Raw genomic sequence first — 21,113 nt, 5'->3', positions numbered from 1 at the left:
CCTCTTCTGGGAAAACTGCCGAGCGGTGGCAGGAGTACTTTGAGGAATTTCTCAACCCTGTGCCCATGACCTACTACCAGCAGGCAGCACCAGAACGAACGTCAGATTGGGGAAGATCCCATCAGTGTTGCCGAAGTCACATGGTGGTCTGAGGACTCCATAGTTATAAGGCTGCTGAGGTGGATGAAATCTGAGCAGAAATGTTGAGAGTGTTGGACATTGTTGGGTTAGCATTTTTAACATGTGTATAATGTGTTTGGCCAGTCGCCCCAGGGGGCATCCCTACAACATGCCCATAGAGTTGCTCCAGATATGGCCCACTGGATGGAGACCCTGCAGCTGGCTTAGGAATGTCTGGGAATTCCCCAGGAAGAGCTAAAATCTGTAGGAGTGGACAGGGAGGTCTGGACTGACCTGCTGCCTCCGTGACCTTCACCGGGAAAAGCTGTTGAGAAGTGGAGATAAAATGCTAAGGTCTACATGGTCTGGAAATCAAAAAAAAAAATGTAAGGAGCAGCATTGAACTTACTACGTGTAAAAAAACGGATGGCAAAGTGACCTGTGGGCACGCGTTTACAGCAAAGTCATTGAAAAACCATCATAATGGCAGAAAAAAAAAGCAGCCACATCTGCCGAGTGTGAAGCACATCGCAGAAGACAATTAAGTGATGAAGAGACGGAAAGAATTAAAAGACAAGATGATGAAGCACATAGACGAGCAAGAAGTAATCTTGAACACTGAGCAGCAAACAAACATGACGGCTCATAGGCACGCAATACAAAGTCCAGGATACAGAATACGAGAACGAGTGCACGGTGACCACCCAAAAGATCGTCAAATAGTCGAGATGTCCAGCCATTTGATAAGATTGTGTTTACATCTTCACATCAATGTTTCTTTGAAGACCACCACTTAGCAAAGTTACGTAAGCAGTGGCATCAACGTCAAGCTGTATTTTAAATAGTAAAAATAAAAGAATGTGTTGCAATAATAGAAAAGTTCAGCTTGCTCTGTATGAGCCACTGCAAGTAATAAAATGCAATACAACAGAAACAGAAACAAGTAACTATTTAGAAAACACAAGAGGTACCAACAGCTCCTTAGCTTTAACTTGGATCTTCACCACCAGACAATGGCGGTGTGCACAGACGCTGCGGCTGATCAGGTGCTCTTTTCTGCTGTTATCATTCTTAATAGTGACTTTCATCGTTTTACACACGGAAGCGACCGTCCACTACAGTCGTCAAAAGCTTCTACAGATTGGCTCTAATAGCACAGATAATTATTATAACACAGAAGATTTTCAGATCACTGGGACTTACGTTGACTCCTACACTTTGGAAGACGACGATGCAGACGGCGCAGGGAGAGGAAGTAAAAAAAAAAAGAGTCAAGTGAGCAGGATTACTAGCCAGGCTAAAGGCTGCTCCGCATAAAACTCCTCTTCCTAGCGTTCTTCTTGTGAATACCAGATCACTCGCAAATAAAATGGATGAGCTCCGACTGGATATTTCCACACATAAAACTACAAGGGACTGTTGCCTTTTGATTTTTTTGGAGACGTGGCTGGATCCCACCATACCGGACACAGCAGTTGAACTTGCAGGTTGCAGGCTCCATCGAGCTGATCAAACCCCCGATTCCAGTAAGAAAACAGGTGGAGGGCTGTGTGTCTCTACTAATAATGCTTGGTGCACTAATATAACTACAATCAACAAGTTTTGTTGTCCAGACGTGGGATATCTGATGCTAAGATGCCGACCGTTTTACCTACCGTCATTATTGTTACAGCAGTACACATACCTCCTCAGGCTAATGTTAACGTCAGGGCTTGAAAAATTGACGTTATCAGTAAACAGCAGAACTCGCAACTTGACGCAGTTTTTATCATTGCTGGGGATTTTAATCAAGTGAATCTTAAGGATGTATTCCCCAGATTTTATCAGCATGTACATTGTAAAACCAGAGGGGAGAACACCTTAGAGCAGGTCTATACAAACATAAAAGACGACCCCACCTCGGCCAGTCTGATCATCTCTCTTTGTCTCTTGTTCCAGCGCACAAAGCCCTTATCAACAGTACTGATCAGACAGAGTGGTGGCTCTGAGGCGAGGGATCTGCACTGGCAATCGGAAGGTTGTCGGTTCGAATCCCGTAAATGTCAATAGGGACTCTGCTCTGTTGGGCCCTTAACCTGCAATTGCTGAGCGCTATGAGTAGTGAGAAAAGTGCTATATAAATGCAAAGAATTCTCTCATATACATTTCTCTTCTGGTTCGTCATGCTTCTTCTTCAAAACCGGTCCCTATTCCTGCTCTTCCAAACCCTTCTCCACGCTGCCTGAGGCCTCCCATACACCCCCACGCCGCTTTTCTCGATTCCTATTCCTCCTTTGGTCTACCATGTTTCCCGCTCCTCTCTCATGACCCCATTGGTTTCACATCACTGCCCTATATCTAGCCTTACTGTGTGACCTTTCACTTCAGCCATGTGTGCGCCTGGGAGTCTTTTCTGTAGCCTGCTACAGGAAGGTACTCTGTCGATCATTGGCATTGGTTTCACTCCTTCATATTTTCGTTATACTGCAATGGTTCTTTCCTAAGCTTTTACCATACCATACCATTTTTATTTGTTAAGCGCTTAAAAACACAGCATTACAACTGACCGAAGCGCTGTACAGTTAAAACAAGCAAGACTAAAAGCAAAATATTAAAAAAACAAACATTAAGAGAGAATTAAAACAGAGACACTAAAAAAACAGGTCAGGGGACCCAATAAAACAGAGAAATAGCAAAAAGCAAGTGGGAATAAGACAGGTTAAGAATTAAAAGCCAGTGTGAAGAAGTGCGTTTTTAGGTGTGATTTGAATGTGGTGACTGAAGTGGCTTGCCTAACCACTAAAGGTAAGGAGTTTCAGAGCTTGGGTGCACAGACAGAAAAAGCCCTTTCACCACGAGCTTTAAAAAGCTTTTGTTATAAAATGAACGACAGTATCCCTAATTTCCGCCAAATACTGCCCGTTCTCTTCCGTGGTTCTCGATCCCTCACCATTGCCTCTCCCATCAACAAACACAGGCTGTGGAACGAAATGAAAGTCCTAAAACTCACAAAAAAATAGGAGAGCTCTCGAAAGTGAAAGCTACAAGACCAATACTTACCGTCACAAACGACGATTCTCTACATATTAACAACAAAGTTCTTGATCTTATACAGGCTGAAAAAGTGACCTTCAAGAGTGTAGATACAGTACTCCGTGACGATCAGCTAACGTACCCACAGGAGTTTTTACACACCCTCACACCAACTGGCATGCCTCCCCATAGCCTTCATCTGAAGCTCAGAGCTGTACTTATGTTCCTCCAAAATATTATGCCATCAAAATGTCTTTGCAAAGGAACAAGACTCATCGTTACCCAAATACATACAAATACTATTGAGTGCAAACTGATCGCTATCCAAACTTCTGAAAATATTTTCATTCCCAGAATCTCTCTCCTTCCTTCCAACACCAATCTCCCTTTTAAATTTAAACGCACACAATTCCAACTCAGACTCGCCTTCTCCATGACTATCAGCAAGTCCCAAGGACAAACGTTTGCAAAGATTTCCGTTAATCTACAACAACCAGTCTTCAGCTGTGGTCAGTTGTACGTGGCTTTTTCTAGGGTTAGATCTTTCGACTCATTGTCTGTCGTCTCCACCAAAACACCTATTCACAACTCCGTCTTTCAAGAAGTATTTATTTCTTCCTGATTTCTGAGTTCCTTTCTCACCGTTTTCCATTCCTATTGTTACACCGCCGTATGCTACGGCAGGCGTTGGCTAGTTATTATTAATCCAATTAGCAAGACTGATGAAGTTTGGCCTGAAGCTGCCGCAACTCCAGGACTGCTTTGAACAAACAGACTGGAATCTATTTTTTAATCAGACAGACTCAGAGACATATACTTCATCTGTGCTGTCCTATATTAATTACTGTGTGGACCAAGGTTATTACAGTTAACGAAAACTAAAATCAAAACTGAAACTATTATTAAAATAACATTTCCGTAAACTGAAATAAAATTAACAAAACCAAAATGAAAAACTAAAACTAATAGAAACTATTATATTAGCTGGAAAAACAAACTAAAATAAAATAATAATTTACTAAAAATATTTTTAGTTTTCATTTTTGAATGAATACTCTTTGCAACAGTCCTTAACCCTTATAATTCTAAAACAAAGTAATCCATCAAGAGCCACCCACATATATTTCATTCAGTGAATGGTGGCTGGTGACGGAGGGCGCGTGTTCACACAGCATTTGCGGTGACAGATCAAGCTGAATATGGGCGTGTAAAGCATGTGAGATAGAAAGCTATTTACTGTGCCACCTTTCTTTGCACTTGTTGTACATCAAGATGTAATTCAAATGCCTGAAATCGTTTAATAATACAACTAGGTGGGGTCTACACACTGATTTAAGCCTAAAAACCATGTTCTTCCAAAGCCGCCATGATTTTCATGATCGCACCTGTCAGAACGCAGTACAATCTATTTTCTGATTTTTTTGGTATCTTTTCAGGCCTGCAGGTAGCAAAATTCTGTTTATAAATTGTATGTGCCTGAGATGGAATCTGAGATCAATATGGCTACTAGAAAATAAAGCCCAGTATGAGAGACATTTCAGTGCAATATTGAAGGCATTCATTATAGGCACATTGTCTTGGAGTGGGATATGTTGTGTGTTGTAGACATTTAGAGTAAAAAAACCCTCAAACCTTAAAATTCACCTAAATTTCATTACAAATTGGTCCATTCTGGGCAATAAAAGGAAAAGATAAAAAGTGCCAACAATCCATCCACATTTGTTCAGCACAAATGACATAGAAAATATTTTTAAAAATCATAAAATTCTATAAAATTGTTCATATTCGGTATCTGGCTTTGATTATGCTTGTTTTTATCAGACAAAAACAAAATCAAATAGTAAACCATGTAGTGTAGTAAACTTCCAGTAACATTAACCTTATATTATATCCAAATCCTACAAAACTAAACTCCACAGTAGCTCTTTAACTATAATTGCTAAACTAAAACAAACTAATAGATATAAAAATAAAATACAAATGTCTTTGTGAAATAAAAACAAAATGAAAACTAAAAATACATGATGAAGGAAAACTAAAACTAAACTGAATTTCTAAGTAAGGTCAGAAAAAATATAGAAATAAAAAGGCAAAACTATAATAACCTTGGTGTGGACAATGTCACTGTCAACAAAAGGATTAAGGTCTACCCAAATGAGAAACCATCGATGAATAATGAAGTAAAACGGCTGCTCAGGCAAAGGGACAAAGCCTTTAAATTAGGAGACACCTCAGCCTATAGAGCTGCCAGAGCCAACCTCAAGAAGGGCATCGAGTCTGCTAAACTAATGTCCAAACAACGGATTGAGGAGGACTTTGACAGTAACTCAGACTCACAGCGGATGTGGAAAGGCATCCGATTAATCACGGACCACAAAAAGAAAAATGACGTACAATACATACTGGCCAATAACAATGCCAGCCAAGCAGAGGAACTGAACGGTTTCTTTGCATGGTTTGACAAGGACAATAACCAGCCTCGGGTCAGCTCGACTCACATCCTTTGGTCGTACACATACATGATGTGCGGCGGGCACTCAAAAACAACAATACAAGGAAGGCAGCAGGTCCTGATAATGTGCAAGGACGTGTTGTCCAGGCCTGAGCTGACCAATTAGCGGAGGTATTTACACACATATTCAACCTCTGTCACTCCTCAGGTGTATTCCCCTTGTGCCTGAAATCCACAACCATTGTACCTGTTCCCAAAAAACCGAGGATGACCTGTCTTGATGACTATCGACCAGTCGCTCTCCCCCCTGTCATCGCAAAGTGCTATGAAGGACTGGTAATCACCCACATCAAAGCCTCCATCCCAGCTGATCTAGACCAACACCAGTTTGCCTATCGGTCAAACAGATCAACTGAGGACGCCATCTGTGTGGCTCTACATGCTGCCCTCTTGCACATGGAAAAGCCCAACACCTATGTTAGGATGCTCTTCATTGACTACAGCTCTGCATTTAATCCCATCATACCTAACCAGCTGATCCAAAAACTCTATGCACTAGGACTTGCTCTGTCCATATGCAACTGGTTACTGGATTTTCTCACCAACTGCCCCCAGTCTGTCAGGATGGGCAAACACACATCCTCCACCCTTACCCTGAGCACTGGTGTGCCGCAAGGATGTATACTAAGTCCCCTTCTCTATGCACTCTTCACCCATGCCTGCCAACCCATCCACCAATCAAACATTAATGTTAAATTGATACGACTGTCAATGGGCTTGTAACAGACAACAATGAAGCTGCATATAGGGAAGAGGTTCAGAATCTGACAGCATGGCGCAACACCAACAACCTGGTCTTAAATACCAAAAAGACCAAAGAAGTGATTCTGGACTTTAGGACCACTAAAAAGACCAATTACAGTCTGATAACAATCAATACAGATGCTGTGGAGAGAGTTTCCAGCTTGAAGTTTCTAGGAGTCACCATCTCAGAGGACCTGTCCTGGGCTATAATAGGCAAAGTACAACAACAGGCAGCTAAGGAGAGCTGACCTCCCCCAGAAGCTGCTGGTTAATTTCTATAGACGCACTATAGAGGACATCTTAACTAACTGCATGATGGCCTGCAGGTACAACAGCTGCACCAAGGCTGCTAAAGAAGCCCTGCAGCGGGTCATAAAAACAGCAGAGGCCATTACTGGGACTGAACTGCCATCACTCAAACTCCCGTATAAGACTCGCTGTGTGAGAAGGGCCAAAAACATCCTCAAGGACCAAACTCATCCTGGAAATTCTTTGTTTGAGCTCCTGCCGTCAGGAAGACGTCTGCTCCAGGTCACTCCATGAACGCATAAACAGACTAAAAGAGCTTTTTCCCATCTGCCGTAAACTTTCTGAACTCTGAATCTCCTCAGTCTGAGATCATTTCTAATTGAACTTGTGCAATAAGCTATAGTGGTAATGTGCAATATACTAATGTAATACAATATAGCATATGGAATGTACTATTCATTAACAATTTATGCTGCTGTACTTTGAGCAATAATAATTTATTCTGGTTACTTGATCACTTAACACTGTATACAACATATTTGGAATTATTTGACTTTTCTTTAAATGCACCTTGGGGCTGTCACAAAAAGTCATTTCGTCGTGTCACACAATGACAATAAAGTGCTTGAACGTGAACTTGTTTGCATTTTTTTTGTTAAAGACCGTAGGTTGGCGTGTTTCACGAGATTACCTTGATAAAAGGACAAGTGTCTGTGTGTCCTTCTGGCTGCTATGTCTCTGTTATCCAAGAGATGGCACATAATAAACATTAGCACTGCTTTTACGATTCCCATACCAAAAGGTACATAACAGAGACATAGGAACCAGACGGGCATACAGTGCGGGATGGACAGAAATCAGAGTATCTACCTTAACAAAAGGGCAAGTGTCCATCTGTGGGTTTGTCTGGATGCTACATCTCTGTCATATGGGATTCGTAAAAGTACACACCATCGGCTTCAATGACAAATGCATGTTAATTATTACAAATATTTGTGATGCACCAACTGTTGGAATGACAAATGCAATGTATTTTATTACTATATACATTAAATGATACATTCCAATAAATGGTGCACTGCAAATGTTAATGCTGAAGTCTACATTGATTATTTAGATTTCAACCCATCTTAGTATAGAATCATGCCAAATACACACAGATTATATATGATGCTATACTCAGCACCAAACATAGAACAACCTGGAGGATGCAGACTCCTTCCAAGAAAAGAGTATAATAATGACAACCGAATTGGCTGAAAGTAAAATTGTTTATTTTTATGATGAGTATAGTAAAATCCAAAAGTCGGGCAAAAGTCCTCTCTGGCTAGCTCCCTCCTAACCTCCTGCTTATTTCCCATCTAACACAAATGTTCACTTCAGACCTCTCTGGACAGACATACCAGCTTCTTCCATGTCGTTCACTGCCCCTTTGGCTGCAGCTGACTGTGACAGATGAGTTCTCGCAAAACTCACCTTACTCAAAGATACACATTCTAATGTAGAACTCCATCTCTTAATTACTCTTCTGTCTCTAGAAGTCACATCGCCTTGGGTCTAGACATTTACGCACACACCATCCCTCACTTCTTCTTAGTCTCCTTGCAGGCTACCACATACCGCTGGGCTACATTGAGGGGAGGGGAGTAGCCATCGGCATAGGACGTGTCCTCAAAGAGCACAGAGTAGTCATCCTGTGGCTGAAACAGAAAGGCAAAGGGAGAGAAACGTGTGAAGCTACAGCAGGAAATGGTCAGAGAGAGAGAGAGAGACACGATAGATAGATAGATAAAAGGCACTATATAACAGATTGATAGACAGATAGACATTATATAATAGACAGACAGATGTCAAAGGAACTATATAACTCATAGATAGATTGATATGAAAGGCGATAGACAGACATGTAAAGGTGCTGTATGATAGATGAAAGGCACTATATAACAGATAGAGCCAAAGCCTAGTAAACCAACAAGAACAAAACACACTCCCACACACACACACAGTGGTCAGACTTACCCGCTGCGGAGGTGCGTGGATCAGCGCACGATAGAAACAGGTGGTCTGTGGGTACAGAGCCAACACAAGCTGGTCCTTTGTGAAGAGTGCTTGAGGGTCAGTTTCAGGGTTCGCCTTCCACTGTGGGAGTGGGATGATACGCCTGCGACTCAAAGTATGACGCCTGCAGAGACAGACAGACAGTTACTTCCTGCCCTAGCACACCTCACATGGACTACCAATACGACCTCCCTAACTTAAAAGGGTCCAGCAGGGACTGCACTTTGAGACGACTGAAGCAAGGGAGTCTCCCGTCTCCCCCCAGTTTACAGACACCATTGAGAATGTTCCGCATTATGGTCTGGTACTTCAACTGTAATGTGCTCCACCGTAAGAGCCTGCAGTGAGGTCAGCAGAGAGTGGTACTCGGGTGCCTCTGCCTTCTCTGTAAGTCACGCTCTTTCAATGATATGTCTGAACTGTTTGACGCATTGTGCTGGGCTCCTCTCGCCCCTCTCAAGGATTCTACATTCTTCTGCCATCTGGAAAAAGATACTGGGTATGTCGAGAATGTTGTGGCGGGCATGAATTCATTTCAATTAGATGACCATTTTGCACTTTGATTTAAGTACAAGGCCACATGCTGCAGGCAATTGTTTTCCAATTGTCTAAAGAGTATCCGGAGAACATTGTTGGGGACAGGCAGGCCTGGTCTGTCCAGTTCAGAAAGTTGCTATTGTATTCCTCACAGGAAAAGCAGAAAGAAAATCAATAAGATGAGGAGCTTTGGTGAGAGCATGTCAATCAATCAAACTTACTTCCTATTCAACAAATTCCTCAAACACTTCTGCGTGAGATCGGAATTTCTCCATGGAGTCAACTGTCCTCTGCATAAAGAAATCCTTCCCAACACCTGAGAGCCATTTACACTTAGCCAGATTCCCTCTGTGACCTCATGTTTCTGTTAAAGAATAGACTGTAAGTGAACAAATACTGCGGCTATTACGGCACCCGCATTTGTTTGCTTGCGGAGAGATTCCTTCATTTTCATCATTGCACACACCCCAACTTCCCTGAAATTATTGCTGTTTATCCTGTCTGGACTTCTGGAAGTCCTTTGATGGTAGTACCCCAGAGAAGTGCTTAATAAACGTTTAAGTACTCTCATTTACACAGTTGAAGAACCACCTCTCCGGACTTGCAGGTAGCCCAATACGTAGCCAGCCCACCGTCTGGCTGAGGAAATGAGGATCTACTGGAACTCCCACTTCTTTGTCATCTAACGCATTTCCTATGTCCAGGTTTCCAGTCGTCTAATTAAATTGAATATTTTAATTTCATAATGGAAGACTTTCCTTGTACATATATGCTAGCTTGTGTAGAACACCCTATGAATTTGTGGGAATCAGAAAACAGGAATCTTAGCCCAGAGACAGCAAAAGAGGCCCCTGTACCTCCATGACCCAGCCAGCTATGCACTTATACAGCTGTGTGTGCATAAATATACTGTGTGTATAAATATATATATATATATATATATTGTGGCGGGCAGCCGGGATACCCCTTTGACACTGGATCCGGGGAAACACCCATGGGCTACACTCGGAACACTTGGTGGTAGCCCCCCAGGTTGTATCGGGGCCACAATGGTGGAACACTGGAGCTCATCCCTGTTGAGCTCCATGGGTACCACCAGGGGGCACTGCATGGCTTAACAAGCTCATGTGGGCTGGACTGTATCCACTACTCAGGGCACCAGAGTCAGGAGGAGGAGGACGAAGCTGCCTGGGAGGAGTAGTGGAGGAAGAAGTGTGTGGTTTGGGGTGATTTACTTTGTGTGTTGTTTTGGGACTGTGTTGGGCCTGTGGGACACGGGGAAGACGTGAAAAATCCTTGTACATTTTTTCTACACATGCCTCCGTTGTCAGTCTGTGTCAGGTCGACGCCTATATAGCGCCTTTGCCACTATATATATAGGGCACATTTTATTAGTATGTTGGTTTTCTGTTTGTCTTTATAATTTAACTTCCATGAATTTCACCACAAAGCTAAGACTCCCAAATCTGCGTTGTTCACATTTTGTAAAACCTAAGTCAGACTGAGGTATCGATTATGTTAAATTTGGCACTGAAACCAAACTTTGGCAATTCTGAACCATGTCACCCATGGTGCTCTTTAGACACTGACCAAGGTTGACTCCATTTTCACAAATTCTCAATGCTTTGAAATGGACAAACATAATCATAAGGTCTGAGTAGGATGCTAGAGATCTTGTGGAATAAACAAGGTAGCCCTGCTCCCCCCTCCACTTACTCTTTTCCTTCCTCATCAATGTCATCAACTTCATACCTGTAAAGAGATACGGAGACAGAAGAGACGAAATTCAGTTTCTCATCAGTCTGTGTTAATAAAAGCAACAGGCATTAAGATGGCTTAAGGCTCAGCTTCTCCAATGTTCTTCTCCAATGAATTGCCTACTGCAGTTCTGTCAGAAAATGACAACCAGCAGGCCATTAGGGTTTTATCACAAATGTCCAGAAGGTGAATGTAGACCTGTAAAAACTTCATGGGTGAAAACCAGAAGAACTTTTATCCAATCACCACAACCAAAATGCTAACCAGAATTCTTTGTCAAAAGCAAAATTATAAAAACCTGAAAAGCTAAAACACACTCAGACACAAGCTAAAAGGCTCTAATCTGCCGACTGAGAACATTCAAGTCATCTTACTTGTTGGCCGCGTGACTGTAGCTGACCACTTCTGCCAGAATCCACTGCTCGTCCCCATCCACTGCCTTGACCCGAGCTGCCACTTTATCCCCTGGTTTGGCCACATAGTCGCTCGAGGCTGGTATTGCACCACACAGTGGTGGGGGGCTGCCAAAGGCCAGAGAAGAGAATTGTCCTGAATGGTTGATGCTAAAGTCTATCAGTGGATTCAGTAACACGGTGTCAGGAGGAGCAGCTCTAGGACTGCTTCACTGCACAATGAATAAGACCATGCGAAGTCCTGACCTCCTCACCTTTCGCCTGGCTTTCCGATCCACAGAGGCAGCGTCATTGCAGACTGCTGAAGCAGAGTCATCAGCACTCCCCTCCTCATTGTCTTTCTTGGTGGATCCGAGTCATTGTACAGTCCGGCAATCTTTGCCGCTGTTTAAAATGAAAAAAGAGGATGCTCGAGTGCCAGGAATTGTGGGTAAGGTTATAACCCTAAATGTCATGCTGTTCCTATGAGACGGGCAGAAATACGAACAGACTCACCAATGCGCCGCTCCTCTAGCAGGGATTTGATCTCTGCAATCTTGTCAAGTGCTTTGCGCAGAATTCTAGAGTAAGGAGACAAACGGTGATTAGGGATGTCAGTTTGTCTGTTCTTCAGATAACTCCAGGTGAACGTGTGGAGAGGTGCCTTTGTTTTAAAAGACAATGCTGGCCCAAAAGGCTCAAATTAGGCTGATACCACCATGTTGGTCTGACCTGGTCCTTTTATCGGATTTTCATTATCACATCAAACCTGGTGATTAAACACACAAGTCTGCTTCATGCAAACAGAAGTGAAGACTCAAAAGAGTTTTAATTGAATAAAATGACAGACAAGCAAGCTCTGGTGAGGCCTTGGGGATTTTCTATACTCTTCATTTTAAATGCCGAAGAACAATTCATATCTAATTAAATATGCTGTCACATGTCAAACACATCATACTGCAAATTATAAAATGGTAACATTTGGATGAGCAGTAGACAGTTACACGCAGGGCAGCCAAAATCATTACAAGAGCACATTAATCTGAGAAGTGTGTACACAAAATGGCAGCACAAACAGGAAAGAATAACGGAGAAGCAAAAACTGAGGAATGACTTCCAACATTATTAGCTATACCATGTCACCGTCTTCTACATAGTTGAAAGTCCGAAAGAGTGGAGACACTAATAGTGCAACATGAAAAAGACACTCCTAAAAAGTGAAGAGCTTAGGTCACAACAGCACCATGACTGGGGTCCAACAGAGGTCAGATAGACAGACAGATACATTTAGTGTAGTTGCTAGGATTAAACACATTTATATATTGACAGATAAAATGAACCATTGTACAAACAAAACTTAATTTTAGTGTAGTTGGCAGGATCAGAAATATATCATTTATATTTATATATAAACTGATAAGACACCATATGAAAGAAATACAGAAATTAATTAGAGTGTAGTTGGCAGGATAGATAGATATATAAATAGATCGATACAGATAAAATTATTTGGTATAGTGGGCAGGATAACAGATAGAAATTATTTGTTATAGGAGGCAGGATAATAAAGATAGTATAGTTGGCAGGATAGATAATTTTAGCGTAGTTGGCAGGATTAGATAGATATATAAATAGACAGGTCGATACAGATAGAAAAATTATTTGGTATAGTAGGCAGAATAACAGATAGATAGAAATTATTTGGTAGAGGAGGCAGGATAACGTAGATAGTATAGTTGGCAGGATAGATAGATATATAAATAGACTGATACAGATAGAAAAATTATTTGGTATAGTAGGCAGGATAACGTAGATATTATCTATCCTGCCAACTATACTTTTAGTGTAGTTGGCAGGATTAGATAGATATATAAATAGATAGACAGGTCGATACAGATAGAAAAATTATTTGGTATATTAAGCAGGATAGATAGATAGATAGATAGATAGATAGATAGATAGATAGATAGATAGATAGATAGATAGATAGATAGATAGATATTCATTTGAAGGCGTTAACATTTGAGTAAAAGTAGGTCCAAGTTCTGTGTGTCCAAAAGCAGAAGGTGCAGTTACACAGCAAGACAAAGCTGACAAGAATTCTTGGTTTCACTTACCCGCACTCGGCCTCGGCGTCTGCTTTGGCGGTGGTGTACAAGCCCCGTAGTTTGGTCCGATAATATGGAGAGACTGCAACAGACAGAAAGGGGAGGTCAGAGAGACACAGACATGACAGAGGCCACCTCGCAATTCTCTCTGAGGGTTCCACTCACTTTTATTCTCCGTCTGCATTCTCTCGTGTGTCTTTTGAATGTTCAGCAGGTTGTGTTCACTACGGGACCGTTCCTCCTACAAGTACAGATCCATTTATTAGTATTGCTGTGGCTACACTACAGAGAACCATACTAGATGTTCAATGGAGTGAAATACTAACCTGTGTCTGCTTGATAAGCCGGTGAAGCTCACTCAGCAGCTCGGAGATCCGCGTGTCAGCAGACACAAGTGCCATTTCTGCAGTATCAGAGAGAGAGAGAGATGATCAGAGGGAACAGTCAAACATCTCTGGAGGATCAGCAGCACTGCAATTAGCCCTTGGCATCCTCATGTCTCACTTCTAATTAAGGAGCCATTGACTTCAAGGCTTTGTCCATGAAGACAGCCATCCTCAAACCAAACATATTTTACTTAATTACTGTTCAATGCTTTTCTCTTTAACCAGTTCAAACCCAGGAGGAAAACGTTCTTGGGCCCAAGTACAGCATTAAAGTGTGAATTCAACATTTGTGTGGTCTTGTGCGTTTTACTTAAGACTTGAACAGAACATTAGGGTGAATTCAAAAAGCTCATGTCTACTGGGACTGAATGACAGGCCACTCAGCTCATTCAAACTGCACTGCAACAACTGCTGTCCTCGGGTCGTTACACTCACTTCCAGTGAAGCTCAGGGCATCATCTTCCTTATAAAGCTTTACGGATCTGAATTTACCGTTACCTAAGAAGCAGAGCTCACATACTAAAGACTGGGAAGTGGAGCCTTTAGCTATAGGGTCCCAAAGCCATGGAACATCCATCCATCCATCCATCTATTTTCCAACCCGCTGAATCCGAACACAGGGTCATGGGGGTCTGCTGGAGCCTATCCCAGCCAACACAGGGAGCAAGGCAGGGAATCAATGCTGGGCAGGGCACCAACCCACCGCAGGACGGACACACACACACACACACATACACCAAGCACACATTAGGGCCAATTTAGTATCACCAATCAACCTAACCTGCATGTCTTTGGACTGTGGGAGGAAACTCACGCAGACACGGGGAGAACATGCAAACTCCACGCAGGGAGGACCCATGGAACACCCTGCCTTCTTAAATAAGAGATGATAAGAGCCTGGCACAGCTGGCCAGATCTGCTCAACAGCTGTTCTTATTGTATCTCAGTATAGCAGACATTTGAATAAAACAGAAGTAAAACATTAATTATGCACCAATATACGAATCCTCCTCTCGGTCCACTGCTGTCCTTCACAGCTCATTTATACTGCGGGCCTTGAAATCGAAGGCTTGAGGAAATTCACATTAGAGGGCTCAGCTCAGACTTGACTGAACAATGGCCAGGAGGCGCAGGGTCCCATTTGTGCTAATCGGTTTCTAACTGCTTTGTTTTGCGTCGTGTGTTTAAATTAATCGTCATCTTTATACGTATGCATGATGTAAACAGTAATTTGTAAATTGCACGTTACCTGTGAATTTCTTCCAGCGCTCTGAGCCTGCACTCAGTGACTTACGCACATAAGCATAAACTGAACTGAATGTAAAGAGACTTGCACACCTATTGTTACGTACCGTCGGGCGAAGAGCCAAGGCCGCTGGTTGAAGTTAAAAGCCTGCACAACTCTGAGCCAGACGGTCCCTTTACACTTCTCCACAAACAGACGGCAAGTGAGTCAGCAAACGTAGTGGGCGGCTGAAGCCCACCGAGCCGAGAAGTGCTGAAGGAAGTAAAGCCCGTTCTGTGGCGATGCTGGATTGGCGTCTATTAATAAATCATAAAGTCAAGAATGAGGCCGACAAGTGGAATACGCCGAAGGGCGACTTGCAGGACATTCTCACACCTGCTTAATGCCACACGGCGGCTTCAGGTGAACACGACTGGCAAGATTCTGGGGCCAAAGGGGCCTCTTCGTTCCAAAAGTGTCCTAATTTTTAACCAGCATACGACAAAATTTAAGACATACGGGAGGTTTGTTTTTAGCAGGTGTGATTCCCACGTAACAAAATGCTTTACTTCTAAAGAGTGTCAGTCAGCTCAGTGGAGCTCTGAACAAGTGCTCTTGATTTAAAGAATTGAAGCCATGACGACTGCTAACCTGAGCTCGGATGCACAGATTCCACTTCACAATGCGTCCTCCAGATCGTAGGGAAAACTTTTAATACCAAACAAGTCTAAAAGAAACCAAACTTTCTGATTCATGAGCCAAAAAATGGAAAAATCATTTCAGGCCTAAAATTTAAATGAACATGCGTGTGAACTATTACCAAAATTGGAGAGAGTTTGTATTCGTTAGTGACTACATAAAATAAGAAGCTGGAACCTTAAACCAAACTATATTTACCAAGTGAATCACCCAGTAGCAAAAGAACTAGAAGGTGAGGAGCACCTCAGAAAATCTGATGGGGTTTAGCGCAAGGACCCAGGGAGCCAACGTTGCCCTACAGAATGAAGGAAATTTTTTTATGCAATTCTCACCAAGCAATAAATTAGCAAACGCGTGATTGTGGACAAACTATTTTTTGAAGTTAACGACACATAAAGCCGATGTGACATGATGTGACTTTGTCACACGGGAATGGCAGACCTCATCGCTGCTCCACGTCAAATTACACGACTGGCGTGTCTGCGTTATGACAGCACAGCCGTTCTCGGCCCTTTCTCTGAGAGCCAATAGCGTGGTGCAGTACGAGGGGTACGGGTGCAGTGAGCTCAGCCAGCTATCTTTACCTTTACATTTTGTCGAGATACTTACATCCCGAGATATCAGACAGACGAGCCTCCTGTATGCACTTAGTGTAGAAGAACAAAACGGCACACTTTGTCACTTTGTAAATTAAACATCAATGAGTTAATCGGAATGCTACTGCTTTGTTTTCACATTTGCACAAATGCGGATGTTCCAGATAAAGGAAGCCTGGGCAATGCCAGGTAATTTTAGGCTAATAATATTAGAACAGTCTAGAAGAGAACGGGCCATTGCGCCCGTCAAAGCTCGCCAGTCCTATCCACTTAACATCAAGTTGAGTTTTCAAAGTCCTGCCGTCTACGACACCACTTGGTCGCTTATTCTGTGTCTCTGGTTCTCTGTGTAAAGAAAAGCTTCAAATGTTTGTGTGAAATGTGCCCTTAAAAAGTTAACAATATATAAAAACGTTAGGTACTAACAAGTAACAAACACCTAGAAATATTACCATAAGTGAACATTCAAACTCATTTTTTATTTGAGCGTTCAAATTTATTTGCTTAGTGGACAGCCCTAGTAATTATGGGAATGAACCAGACGTCCCGGGCTGACCGGGTCAATCCTGAATTCCAGCTGTCCCAGTTTGTCTGACCAGACACCCCATTTTATGACTAGCGGGCCGGAATTGAACTAAATGTCCTATTTGTCTAAAACACAAAGGGGGATCACCTCGTGTATCGATTTCATGTCATCTTATGATAAGAGCAGAGTGGTGGCTCTGAGGCTAGGGATCTGCACTAGCAATCGGAAGGTTGCCGGTTCGAATCCCATAAATGCCAATAAAAGGGACTCTGCTCTGTTGGGCCCTTAACCTGCAATTGCTGAGCACTTTGTGTAGTAAGAAAATCGCTATATAAATGCAAAGAATTATTATTATTAGTTCTTCACTTCTATTTGCGCACTCCCTGGATTAATGAGTTGTGTCCCGGTTTAGGACCTTGGAAATCTGGGCAACCTACAAGCAGCACCAGCCTGCACTGGTAAAGTTACTAAAAGGTTCAAATTGGTTTTTTACTCAGCCCTTGTACTGGGTTGCTTTGTTCGGTTTGGGTCATCATCTTCAGCACAGGGGTCCCCAACTCTGATCTTGGAGGGCCAGGGTGGCTGCAGGTTTTCACTCTCACCCTTAATTAGTGGGCTGATTTTGCTGCTAATTTACTTCTTTTGAATTCATTGTAATTGACTTACTCTTAAAGACTCAGACCCCTTAATTGTTTTTTTCCCTTAATTAGCTGTCAAACGATAATGAGATACAAAGTGAGCCAAAACAGTAGCAGCAAACTGCGTCCATCACACAATATCTGAAAAGAAAGAAAGGTGAAGGTCTCGGGAATGTTGATCTGCTCAGATCCTCAAAACATTTCAACGGTGCTCTTAGAAAAGAGAACATCAGCAACGTCTGCTGTCGTACAACGAGAGCAGCAACAAGCCATGGAATTAAAGAACGAGTTTAATTAACAAGAGTCGGCGCCTAATGAAGCCACTGGTCGGAGTCTGAGGCCCTGACTTGGTGGGTCTTCTGTTGGCTCTCACTTCACATTTCATGTCCATTTAAATGAAAAGAATGATGAAATTCTGGGCAATGATGATCAGATCTTTAAAAGAATTAACTATTAAAATAATTCAAGAGTTTAATTGGCAGTAAAACCACGTCACCAATTAAGAACAGGGTTAGAATGAAAACCAGCAGGCACTGTGGTCCTCCGGGCCCGGAGTTGGGGAACGCTGTTCCATGGGGCAGAGTGACGGAGGTTGGGGGCCTGTACTCCCAAACACGCCGAATCACCTCAGGATCCCAAATTGGCATCCATGTGCAGTCGTGCAACGGGCGAGGCGCTATATAAATAAAATGTACCAGCTTTATTACTCAATGGCGGCCCCCAGCTCCTCTTCGTTTGGGGTAAACGCCATCCCCAGTTCCGCACTGGTCTGCTCTGTAAACCATTGGGTGTCACTCTGGCGCCCTGGACCCCAGTGATACCCCCGCTGCTTTCCCCAAGTGGTCACTCGGCACTGAGAGCCCACTAACGGGGTCAGTGTTATTAAAACGGACGGATTATCCGCCAGTCTTCGGTTTAGCTCTCCCTGCGCGACGGCGTAAAAAGCACACGCAACACCAGTCCCTTCCACCTTCCACACTACCGCGCAGCTTTAATTCGCTCTGGTTTTGAACGCGGGGCGGCACAAGGCCTTCTTACCGTGTTTTGTGCACGCAGCGCCACGCCTGAACTACGGAGGCGACCGAGGGACAGAACGGACGTTTCGTGCAGGGGCAGCGCCACGCAGCGTCTGGGAGGAGAAAGACTGGCAGCCAATGGCCCAGCAGTGTTCTGCCACTCCCCTCGAGAGCCACGCCTCCCCGACGTGCGGCGGCCTCAAAGTGGGCGACACTCCAAGTTCTCTGAGCGAAGTCAGGGCCCCCAGGTTGCGAGCGATGGAGGATTCGGGCAAGGTCAATGGCACATGGGCACGTGGCTGTCTTATCGGCGTTTGTTTTTATTGCATTGCGTGGCACTTTTGAGAAAGAGGCTGGTCAACACGGCGGCTCATCAAATGCAGATGGGGGGGTTGCCGGTGCCAGGCTCGGTGTTATCGTTGGCAGTTCCAATTAATTCTCGGCGTATTCTTAATACTGCTGCCATGTTTAAAGTCTCAGCTGTAAAAATGCACAACTTAACCGAGGGGCTCTCAAGTGGTCAAACGTCGCGCCTTATCGACAATTGATCACGTAAGCCGACTCTCACAGGTAAATCAAAAGTCATTCCGCTCTGCGCTGTTAACTTTATTAGAATTTTTACACATTTTCAAGTTTCCCTACAAATGGTAAAGAGCACAGTCCGCCCTGAGGTGGGCTGGCGTCCCTGCCGGGGTTGGCACCTGACTTGCGCATAATGCTTGTAATGCAAATGAAACAAAAACGCGCCTTATCGTTATGCTGAATACAACTCATAATATTTAAGTTGTATGTTTGTTAATTTTAGGACTCCTCAGATGTAGCTTTTAAATGAATACGCTGCAGGCAGAGAGCAGGAAGCCCGGCATAAGGAGCCACTATGTGGCCAGTGACTCATAGGATGTTTTTCAGAAGTTAGGATAAAAGTTTGAAAGGCGTGCAAATAGAATCAAGAATTCTGGGAAGATAAATGTAAAAATATTTATTTCAAGGAATTATTACCTTTAGAATTTCTACACAGAGCAGCCATAACATTCAGACCAATGCCAAGGTGAAGTGAATGACATCGGTTATCTCGTTCATATGGCACCAGCTGGCATATGTCAGGCAGCAAGTGAACAGTCAGTTCTTTAGGGGATGTGCCAGAAGCAGAAAGAAATGGGCAAACATAAAGATCTGAGTGACTTTGACAAGAACCAATTTGTGATGACATCTCCAAAATGGCAGGCCTTGTGGGGTGTTTGTGGCATGCAGTGGTACAAGGAAGGACAACCAGTGAACCGGTGACAGGGTGCCCAGAAGAACTTCTGTAGCACAAAACTGCTGAAAAGCCTCATGCTGGCCGTGATGGGAGAAAGGGGTCAGAATACACAGTGAGTGCTGTGTGGCCGCAGACTGGTCAGAGTGCCCATGCTGACCCCATCCATCGCCAAAAGCGCCTGCAGTGGGCACGTGAGTGTCAGAACTGGTCAGAAGGTGGCCTGGCATAATGAATCACATTTTAGATAGATAGATAGATAGATAGATAGATAGATAGATAGATAGATAGATACTTTATTAATCCCAATGGGAAATTCACATTCTCCAGCAGCAGCATACTGATACAATAAATAATATTAAATTAAAGAATGATAATAATGCAGGTGAAAAACAGACAATAACTTTGAACAATGTTAAATGTTAACGTTTCCCCCAGGTGGAATTGAAGAGTCGCATAGTGTGGGGTCTCCTCAGTCTGTCAGTGGAGCAGGACGGTGACAGCAGTCTGTCGCTGAAGCTGCTCCTCTGTCTGGAGATGATCCTGTTCAGTGGATGCAGTGGATTCTCCATAATTGACAGGAGTCTGCTCAGCGCCCGTTGCTGTGCCACAGATGTCAAACTGTCCAGCTCCGTGCCAACAATAGAGCCTGCCTTCCTCACCAGTTTGTCCAGGCGTGAGGCGTCTTTCCTCTTAATGCTGCCTCCCCAGCACACCACCGCGTAGAAGAGGGCGCTCGCCACAACTGTCTGATAGAACATCTGCAGCATCTTATTGCAGATGTTGAAGGACGCCAGCCTTCTAAGGAAGTATAGTTGGCGCTGTCCTCTCTTGTACAGAGCATCAGTATTGGCAGTCCAGTCTAGTTTATCATCCAGCTGCACTCCCAGGTATTTATAGGTCTGCACCATCTGCACACAGTCACCTCTGATGATCATGGGGTCCATGAGGGGTCTGGGCCCCCTAAAATCCACCACCAGCTCCTTGGTTTTGCTGGTGTTCAGGTGTAGGTGGTTTGAGTCGCACCATTTAACAAAGTCCTTGATTAGGTTCCTATACTCCTCCTCCTGCCCACTCCTGATGCAGCCCACCATAGCAGTGTCGTCAGTGAACTTTTGCACGTGGCAGGACTCCAAGTTGTATTGGAAGTCCGATGGCTGAACAGGACCAGAGAAAGTACAGTCCCCTGCAGCGCTCCTGTGTTGCTGACCACAATGTCAGACCTGCAGTTCCAGAGACGCACATACTGAGGTCTGTCCGTAAGATAGTCCACGATCCATGC

The 21,113-nt window shown here is 43.6% G+C and overlaps 1 protein-coding gene across 1 annotated transcript; it reads right to left on the bottom strand.

Annotated features, from left to right (window-relative positions):
- Positions 1-7,894: 7,894 nt before the first annotated feature.
- Positions 7,895-18,733, bottom strand: sgf29 (SAGA complex associated factor 29). The gene is made up of 10 exons (XM_028814781.2): positions 18,599-18,733; positions 13,817-13,893; positions 13,656-13,731; positions 13,500-13,572; positions 11,899-11,963; positions 11,658-11,787; positions 11,365-11,511; positions 10,949-10,984; positions 8,657-8,819; positions 7,895-8,337 (listed from the first exon to the last, which is right to left on the bottom strand). Exons 2-10 carry the CDS (start codon positions 13,889-13,891, stop codon positions 8,221-8,223), a joined length of 882 nt encoding a protein of 293 aa, XP_028670614.1. The 5' UTR covers positions 13,892-13,893; positions 18,599-18,733; the 3' UTR covers positions 7,895-8,220.
- Positions 18,734-21,113: the final 2,380 nt, after the last annotated feature.

This window comes from Erpetoichthys calabaricus, chromosome 12 (assembly GCF_900747795.2).
Source record: "Erpetoichthys calabaricus chromosome 12, fErpCal1.3, whole genome shotgun sequence".
Classification (NCBI taxonomy): domain Eukaryota; kingdom Metazoa; phylum Chordata; class Cladistia; order Polypteriformes; family Polypteridae; genus Erpetoichthys; species Erpetoichthys calabaricus.
This window is presented reverse-complemented; position numbering and strand designations above follow the sequence as displayed.